Here is a 9,417-nt window from a genome sequence, read left to right on the forward strand (position 1 = left end):
AGGGATCTTCAGAGACATGATGCAATAAAGGATTGCTGGAAGACGTTACTACGCACTGAGAACAACGCTGACTGAAGAAAACTGGCTCGGAGAAAAGAAGCGATCCATCTCAGATGCCAGCATGCCCGTTTGAAATGGCCACTACTAAACTCTGAGCTTTGGGTCCCGTCTTTTTCTGCTGCCTCGCCATCTCTAAATGCTGCCCTTAGTCTCATACTGGTGTCACTAACCACACGTTCGTGCCAGGCGTATAAGCCTGCCCTGCTGGCCAGGCTCCCATCACACCGCGCTGTGAGCAGACGAGTGAGGGGGGGCGGGGTCAATGGTACACTCTCCCATCAAAGAATGAGAGCATGCTATTCTCAGCATCTCTGTTGCCCCAGGTAAAGTTTAGCAAGAAACAGGGGGTGTGTGTGTGTGTGTGTGTGTGAGTCACTGGAAGTGTGAGTGAAAGTGAGTGAGAGATAGACAGAGAAATAGAGAGATGGAGGTAAGAGAGAGTTTTGAAGTGTATAGACAATTATACCTTAATTAGTTGAAGAGACACAGGGGAGAATGAGACATGAGACATGAAAGGGGTAAGAGAGATGAGAGTGAGAGTGAGAGAGTGAGTGAGAGTGAGAGTGAGAGAAACTGAGTGAGAGAGAAGAGACAATAACACTTTCCTCTCAAATCCATTCCTCTTCTGTATTTGAATGAATATGCCTGAGCATGCAAAGATGAAAGAGGAATGGAACTGAGAGAAAAACTATTGTTGAGGATTTGCGAGTGACACTCACCGAAGACAGTTCTGGCTGGCACAGATTCCTTGTTTATCCAAAAGGACACTTGGGAAAGGATTACTGTCATGATGCAAGGAATGTATGTCTGAATCATGAAGTATCCCATTTTCCGTTTCAGGTGGAAGTAGACGGTCATAACGACATATTCACCTGAAAGAGGGATAACCGGGAGTCTGATATGAGTCAATGCTACTGGTGGAAAAATACAAGACATTAGCTTAACAAAATCAAATAAATGATAACCACAGAAGGGTGCTTTTCACATCAACTGCTGAGATGTTAATTTGTACATTGCAATAAAACTTACCACTTGTCCCTCTGTTTCATTTATAGTTATGGTTAGTGTTATGGTTATGGTTTCTGAATCCCAAAATAGAAATTTGATAATAATAACTACAGTAATACACGGTATAAGAGACTCATCAAAACCCATATTACCCCAATACTGTCATACATTGTGTCGCAATGCAGTAACACATATGGATTATACAACAAACTAATAATTACTCCATTATAATTAACATAGCAAATAATAATTAACACAACAGACTATACTTAAGTCTATTGTGTAAGTTTTAGTATATCACTATTAAATTAACAACCATTAGTAAAGTGATAGATCATGTGCATAGGGTCTGCAGCTTTAGAGAGACTCAGGCTGTGATGTGAAAGGCCACCAGGACCCCCCAAAACAAACAAGCCCAAAAAAAAAAATCACATACATATGACACATATGATGACATGCATATATTATTTTTACCTACTGGTTGGATTGAGGTATGTGACATACATATATGCATATGCGCATCTATAACTAGCTAAGAAAAATGAAAAAAACCCCCAATAAAACTTGGCATCATACATGCTGCCAATTTTCTCCTCAGAGCCATGTATAATTAAATAACTATTGATTGTTTCCTCCATCAGAACTTATACGTAATACATATAATAATTTATGGAATTCAGAAGAACATAAAGAACACACAGAGAGAGATTTTAGCAATTTGAAGGCCTTATATAAACCTTCAAATACCTATATTCGATAAAGATTCTTTGCAAAAGAAAGCCATTTGTTGAAGGCAGATGCGTGTACCTGTGATAGACTTGATGGTTTCGCTGGAGACAGTTTGCCCAATCAGATCGTACTGCACGAGGCTGGAGGATTCGGGAGGGACTTCCACCGAGTGTTTAGGCCCTTTGGTCCACGTGTAGATCATCTCGGTCTTAGGGTAAGCGTCTGAAAGACAGCGTGCGGTCGTTTGGAGTTTATTCAGGGACGGACCGGGAGCCGACAGGAGAACGTTAGAGTGGACAAGGAAGGAGCGAAACGAATGCGGAAGGAATCCAACGGTTTGTGTGGGTGCAGAGGAGTGGAAAAGGCTGCCAGCATCCAAGCGCATAACACCGTTACAAAGCGCATGCCGTAATGCATTTATATGAGAGTGGATGACACGTGTGATCATTTTAGAGAGGACACGGTCATTGTCAATCGGCTTGCTGTGTCACATCCATCGTGTGTGTGTCAGCACGGTAACCCGGGCAACGGCATCGCGCTTAGCCCCGCAATGCATGGTGCAGTCACCCCTGTGCAATGAGGGCCACCTCTCTGGGTGCTCATCCAAAACAGGAGCGGCTCATGATTGGAGGGGGATCCACCTGGGTAGAGCTCAAAGCATCAACAGCCCAATGAAGGTGTGGCCATGTGGTGAGGGGCGGGGTCTGATGGGCAAGCCAGTTTCCACGGTCCCAGTTCTCCTGTCCTCCTTTGAGACCATCTCTCTTCTTCTGATCTCTCCTTCTCTCTTTCTCGCTCTTTCTCTCCAGTGTGATACAGAGTCGAAAAAGTGTATCGCTGAAGCGGAACACTCGCCACCATGAAGATGCCTGTGTGTGCTTCTGTGTGTGTGTGAACGTGCATACTGTAGGGGTTAACGCAAGAATTAGGAATCAGAAGGTAATCAGACACTGAGAGCAACAAAAGTTAGAAAAAACTCCCCAACAGAATAGACAAACGAGAGAACAGAGAGCGAGAAGGAGAAGGATGGAGAAAACTAATGCTTGGCACTAAACAGAGCCAGGGCAACCTCCTCGGCTGCTCCGGACTCCGTTGTCTTTCTCTAAGGCCGAGGTCATCTCTTAACCCTGCCACCAACATTCCAGAAATCACATGTCCTCCTCCGCAATGTCACAATCTAATGGTTCGGGTGGAGGGGCTCCGAAACCCCATGACTCCAGTGGAGCTTTCTTTCCTCCATCTCCTCAAATGATTTTATCTCTAAATCTGTCAGCTTGCAATGATAAAAGCCCCATGCTGTGCACCAACCACAGATTCCTCTGTAGGAAATGAGTTTTTCCCTCCCTTCTTCTTTTTAGCGTTCGTTTTGCTGACTGACCATCGCGGAGACTGTGCTGATATAATGATTCTTTGTTCGGTTTTGAGCAGATGATCTAATTTTGTATTTATTTTCTTTTGCAGTGGGAACAGTAATTATTCCTCCTGTGTGGTGAACCTGTCTCAAATCCCTGCATGTGGAGAACTGTGATAGCTCTGAAATTTTAGAATAACAAACAAGGCAGTTTGCTTCTGTATCAAATTAATGCATTTAAATATAAGCTACAGCAGAATATTCCATTTGCTTACAAAAAAAAAAAAAAAAACCCCAAAAAACCCAGAGAAATATATCCAGGGACAGCTGCACTTGTGCATATACTTCCTGCAAAGCGAAGCGATATCCAAAGCACAACTTTTCTACTTAAACAACTTTTGGTCTGATCCTCCCTAAGAGAACTCTTTCCTCTCCCTCCAATTAGAAGCAGTCTTCCTCTCAGGGACTAGAGGCTCACGGAGGTTTCGAGGCTACAAAGTCTTTTCCTCTGCCCATACTCTTACTGTCTAAAGGATTTCATCCTGTGGGTGCTTTGGTCGGTTTTTCTACAGATTTAAAAGGTTATTTGGTTTTAAAACTGAAACACTGAACACATGCATGATTTTAGTAATGTTTATGTCATTTACACATCATATTTTAGTAATTTGCTATAAATGTCGGCGTTGATTCTAAAAACAATTAGCTGTGTTATCTTTATTGGTTTTGGCGAAAGGTCTGTCTCAGACTGGTGTATTATCTTTTCACACCTACTGCAGCAAACCGCTAACATTAAAAGAATCAAAGAAAACTTACAGCTGCCAAACTTGAGTGGACATGAGTGACCATCCATAGGAAAATCCACTAGCTTCATTGGACACTCTGCACTAATTGTCAGCCTGTATAAAAAACAAAGACACACACACACACACACACACACACACACACACACACATGCACACACAAATCAAAAACACTGTTTGAACCCTCCTGAAACCAAAACGGGATTTACAAAATTGTTGACATTCATTGCAGTTTGCGTGTGCATTGTACCTCATGGTATAGAGGATGGTGCCATTCTTCATGATCCGGAAGAGTTTGTTGGGGGCGGTCATGTTGTGGGCCACAGATCTTTTGCCATTCCTGAAGAATGTGTCAGGAGTCCACACTTTGGTCACCATCAGGTTGTTCAGCCGAAGGATCTCGACCGGCCCTTCATACCTCAGCCTCCGGTCGACCCACGTCTGTCGGAAAAACACGTCCATTGTGTACTCCTGAAAAACAGAGAGAACCAAAGCAACTGGATAATGATCTTTGAAACTAGTGAATGTGAATGTGAATGCAGTTTATTGTTTAAAATGGCTTGTTATAACCAATGCACATAAGGAGAACTGCTAAATTTTCATTCACAGTATCTAAACACTTCAGAGCATTATTCCAGCATCTAGGGAACTTCACAAGTAACCACTGGCTGTCAGGGTACCTGGACCATTTGCTTGCTAATTAGTTGCAGACTGTGAATCCATTTCATCACACATCAACTCTGCATGGGAGGCGCTGCATGTTGGTCAAGATTTGATGTATACAGATTCACATAGTTTTACTGTAAGATGGACATGAATGAACACGAGTGCACACATGCATGAACACACACACACATACACAGACACACAGACACACACACATTGCCACATCATATTTAATTTCATACATACCATTTCCACATCAGACACTGGGCCAAAACTGGTGACATAGATATCGGTCTTCACCTCAGTCACTGGACCTATTGAGGAATGGACACGACACCTTTGCAGTTGAAATTCATTCTCCATGATATGCAAATTCCAATATTTGTGTACCTGAGTCTTACAGGTTATGATTCAAAAACAGATATTCTATTACATAAATCAACCCCTAGTGAAAATAAAATCCACAATCAGATTTTGGATTTGAGGGCCTCGGTTTAACACTGCTAGGATAAATGTTCATTACTCTGAGTGAATTACTGCAGAATATGGCATGACTGCAGTAAAGCCAATTATGTAAAGACAAACAAACAAACAATCAAAAACTATGGCATCCCCTTGTGACTCGGAATTAGCGGAAGCTTAGACCTATTTACAGCTACACTCTCGATTGTGAAAGGCTTTATTCCAGATCTTGCAACATTCAGTTTTCAACTCTTTATTCACTCATTAAGACTACATGCATACTCACCACTTACTCACTGTTCTTGCTGTTCACACATTTTTTGGCTTTCCAGTTCCGTGTTTTTTAGGACTGTTGGTCCTGCTATGGATTTTTGAAATATATGTTATCTTCTGCTGTGTATAATGACAGTGATTTCTGGGTTCGCCATAATCATGTGTCCTACCTTCCGCTCGCTGCATTTATGTGCATGTCACATAAATAGTGGACCTAGAAAATATTTTAAGGATTTTAAAAATGCATCTTCATATCGCCACTTCTTGTATACTGGACTCAGTCGTTGTTTCAAAAGGGCAAAACATCTCACATCTCCCTGTCTCCACTGTTCTTGAACATTTAGTGTGACTGCTCCTTTGTTGTTCTGCCACATGGTTGTCCTGAAATTACTAAGTGTGGCTTTGAATCTGGCATCCACATAAAAGACTCTGATGTTAATTCTCTCCTTTCTCCAACACGATGCAACATGATGTATGATGCATCTTTGATCTATCTGTACATGTTCTTGGAGTGGCATACTCGTTTGGTTATAGACATTAGAGGGTGGGCTGATTTAGAATGCCGAAGAGATAGACGATGTTGCGGTTTATGGCTGCATAAGGCATATGCTGCCTCCGATTAACCCCCCCATCTGTATGTTCTAAAAGGAAACAGATTTAAAAAATCCACTTATGTTCTGCTGCCAAGTTTGCAGCCAAATCAGGACCAGCAATTGCACCTGATTCAATTCAAGATTTAAGCCCTTCCCAAAAGCCTCCCAAAATATCCCCCTCCACTGATCTCAGTCATGTCCTGAATATGGAGCTCTTGATGAAGAGAGAGTCTTGCTGCGTTGCTGAACACCCTTGCTTTTCCCAGTCGTTACTACACTGTACACAAAAACGCAGCACTAGCACGTCAATTATAAAATACTTATATTTGGAGTGGGGAAAAAAACCCCGCACCACATAAAGCAGACAAGTGATGAGAATACGAAAGACCCTGCGCATGAACTGCGCTGCACCCCCTATACGCTCCTCCAGCTCCAAGAAAGTGCGCTTGTTAAGTGCAGGTGGGAGTACTGTTTGGGGTGATACGCTGCCTCTTCGGAGAAGTTACGTAAAAAGCGCGACCGTAAGGCCTCGTTACCGCTCGTTACCGCTCGACCAGTAAAGAGCAGCCTCCAATTTGGAGTGAACGCAATACAACCTAGCCTGACAGTTATCATTTTGCAGGAAAATAAGTTTTAAACTTAGCCTATAACTTAAGTTTAATAACAGTTAGCTTGATCACGAAAATATATTTTAAAAAATCCGTAGTAAAATACTACAGGCTGGACATGAGAGGTGAACAATGGATGAGTAAAAGTGATTAAAATTTATTTTTCTTAAAATGTGATTGGCATTTTTGCTTTAAGCACAGAAAAAAACCCCATTAAAACTATTGTACTATAAGCGTCTTTCTCCGCCCCTTTACATAACGAAATTCGATTAGATATTCAAATGCACAGATCTAATGCATAGAACGAGAGCAGAAAAAAGAATGCGTTGTAGGAGGAGAGACTTTGCAGCTCGTAGTTAACCCACACCCCAACATCCTCGGAAGACCATATCCAGCAGGCAATAATCAACCCTAACCCAGCCAGGCAGGGGAAGTGGGGATGTTTATTATCCACACATATTCTAAGGAAGATTCACTTTTCCTACCTGCTAACGCAATTTGAGCACCAATTTTAACTTCAAAAATTAGTTACACTGTGCTTTGGCTTTTATACGTACCGCCGAATCCAGGTCGAAGTCTGTTGTCGTAACCATCTAGGAGTCGGTCTAATATACGTGTGAAATTTTCTGGGTATAATCTATCATCCTTCTTTATCTGTCCAGATATTCTCTTTATGCTGAAAACCAGACACAGCAAAATAACTCGATTTGATGCACATCAATTTGCACACAAATGAAAATGACTAGGATAGAATATCTGTTTAGAGTTATTTATCACAATCAAAATAAAGGTCTCCCACTAAAAGCTGTCTTGATATTCGAGCACTGACGCCGCAGTGTAGATACCACGAGGTTAGACTAGTGTCATAACTGGAGCTGAGAGCGTAACGTATGGATCCTTGGAACTCACCAAGCCGTCAAACAGAGAAAGTAGAAGAGAGTCGAAATATAAGTGGGGTGCACCATCTCCTTCTTGGCAGGAACCATCTTTGCATGCCATACTTTAGGCTTCTTTACATTTCCCCGTGCCAAACGTCTCGTCCCGGGGAAAGATCACAGCCGAAAAGCAGGAGATCGGTTTTTCAATCTTTTGATTGACAAAGAAAGAATGCCAGCCAAGCATCCGTTTAGAGACCCGTCTTTTCGCCCGACGTATACATCCCAAATCACAACTCTGTCGCTACCAAACCCATGTGCAAAAGCGTTCCTTAGGGCAGTGGGTCGCGCTGGGAAAAGCGATAAAACGGAGACGCAGCGCTGGATGCCAACACGAAATTCTCAGTGCCAAAACTGGGCTGTGCGTCCGCCGCGTAACACACGCAGTGCTTCACGCAGCAGCGAGAAGGACGCGGAAGAGCGCGAACTTGGGCGGTTGACGACACGTCCAAATGTTTGGACATCTTCTACTAAGGGTTAATCCTCGTTAGCAGGGTCGATGTACCCAACACCTCGCTCCCTCTGGCAAAAACTGCAAAGTATACTAGACAAGCCATGATGGGCTTTCCAGGACTTTAGAGAAATAGTGTTAATTGACATGTACATAAGGTGTAAATTTGAAAGAGCACTTGTAGGTATTTATTAGCGTGGGTTTCGGTTATGGCTATCGCCAGCATATCCCAAATGAATCGGACGCTCAATATTCCTGTAATGTATATGAAAAAAAGTGTGCCATCATGAAACGCAAGCCCCTACGTTCAAATGGGTCAGACTTTGTCGCAACAAGCTCACGACAAACGCAAACACACGCGCGCGCTCACGCGCAGGCACGCTCACCTTCACAGGTACAGTTGCACTGTACAGTAAGTGGGACAGGCTGCATGCTGCTTCGCAGATTTCAGTGCACCTGGGACAGGGCAGTCTTTGAAGGAATGTGTGTGTGTGTGTGTGTGTGTGTGTGTGTGTGTGTGTGTGTGTGTGTGAGTGCGTGTGTGTGTGTGTGTGAGTGCGTGTGTGTGTGTGTGTGTGTGTGTGTGTGCGTGTGTGTGTGTGTGTGTGTGAGTGCGTGTGTGTGTGTGTGTGTGCCTGTGCCCCCAGGGTGGGGCATGGACTGCCATCCTAGGAGGAACAGTATGTTTGCTTTCGAAGCTGAGAGCCATTGCAGTTGGTACTGCTGGTTGTTGGGTTCTCTTGGGTGCAGTGTTCGGTGGCAGCCATGATGGGGGGAGGAAGCTAACTAACACCGGCAGGCTAACATTCAAGCGCATCGCAGCGCTGTAGGAAGCACTGTTCATGGGTTGCCATCATCTATCATTCATTCACGCACGTGAGCGGGGTTACAGGACACTCAGTGAGGACAGTTTGAACTTACCAAGCTCAGAACAATTCAGACAACGCAGTCCGTAGTGTAGTTCTGTTACCACAGCAGGTGAGAGGTTTTCTCTGAGACAGAGGAGGGCGACTCATGGCTTCATGTGAGCCTAGGAATAATTCACACTACTGCTCTCATGTCCTAAATTGATATTAACACATCTGTATAAGCATAGCTGTATGCAGAGGTGTATCGTGAAATATTTAGGACCAGCTATTTAACACATATCTATGATCATGTAGGCCTTATATATATACGCAGTGTCTTTTTTTCTCTTCCTCTAAGAAGGCCTTTGAGGCTTGTCCTAATTTGGAGTTAAAATAAGGAAGCATGACCTTTTCTATTCTATTGAGCATGCTTCTCTGTGACTCTACAGACAACATACCATGCAGCTATCAGAGAAGAGGCTACTGTTGGAGTTTCTGGGAACATCCAGGGGCCAGTGTTTATTTCTGGAGTATCAAAGCAGAGAAATCTATGGCCATGTGATGTACTATAATACTTACAGCATGAATAGATGTAAAAGTAAGTGTGTGTGTGCGTGCGGGTGTGTGTGTGTC

General features: G+C 43.3%; 1 protein-coding gene and 1 long non-coding RNA gene across 5 annotated transcripts in view; one reads left to right on the forward strand and one right to left on the reverse strand.

Moving 5' to 3' along the window:
- The window catches only part of LOC145651689 (uncharacterized), a 17,188-nt gene extending 16,141 nt beyond the window's left edge, over nucleotides 1-1,047 (forward strand). Inside the window, exons 2-3 of the long non-coding RNA XR_014117570.1 lie at nucleotides 3-383; nucleotides 901-1,047. This is a non-coding gene — a long non-coding RNA (uncharacterized LOC145651689). The remainder of the gene's footprint in view (nucleotides 1-2; nucleotides 384-900) is intronic.
- Nucleotides 1-8,237, reverse strand: part of gabra4 (gamma-aminobutyric acid type A receptor subunit alpha4) — a 23,217-nt gene extending 14,980 nt beyond the window's left edge. For 2 of the 4 annotated variants that reach the window (XM_027017253.3, XM_027017225.3), the window contains exons 1-7: nucleotides 7,460-8,236; nucleotides 7,108-7,226; nucleotides 4,861-4,928; nucleotides 4,199-4,419; nucleotides 3,962-4,044; nucleotides 1,876-2,019; nucleotides 780-932 (exon numbers count right to left, since the gene is read on the reverse strand). In XM_027017253.3, the coding sequence (XP_026873054.1) occupies nucleotides 780-932; nucleotides 1,876-2,019; nucleotides 3,962-4,044; nucleotides 4,199-4,419; nucleotides 4,861-4,928; nucleotides 7,108-7,226; nucleotides 7,460-7,536 (865 nt within the window). In that variant the 5' untranslated portion in view covers nucleotides 7,537-8,236. Of the gene's footprint in view, nucleotides 1-779; nucleotides 933-1,875; nucleotides 2,020-3,961; nucleotides 4,045-4,198; nucleotides 4,420-4,860; nucleotides 4,929-5,362; nucleotides 5,758-7,107; nucleotides 7,227-7,459 lie in introns of those variants that run through there. The other 2 variants (XM_027017234.3, XM_027017242.3) reach the window with 2 other exon arrangements.
- Between the last annotated feature and the right edge of the window lie 1,180 nt (nucleotides 8,238-9,417).

The sequence above is a fragment of the Electrophorus electricus genome, chromosome 16 (genome assembly GCF_041902795.1).
Source record: "Electrophorus electricus isolate QZ-2024a chromosome 16, ASM4190279v1, whole genome shotgun sequence".
In the NCBI taxonomy this organism is placed as follows: domain Eukaryota; kingdom Metazoa; phylum Chordata; class Actinopteri; order Gymnotiformes; family Gymnotidae; genus Electrophorus; species Electrophorus electricus.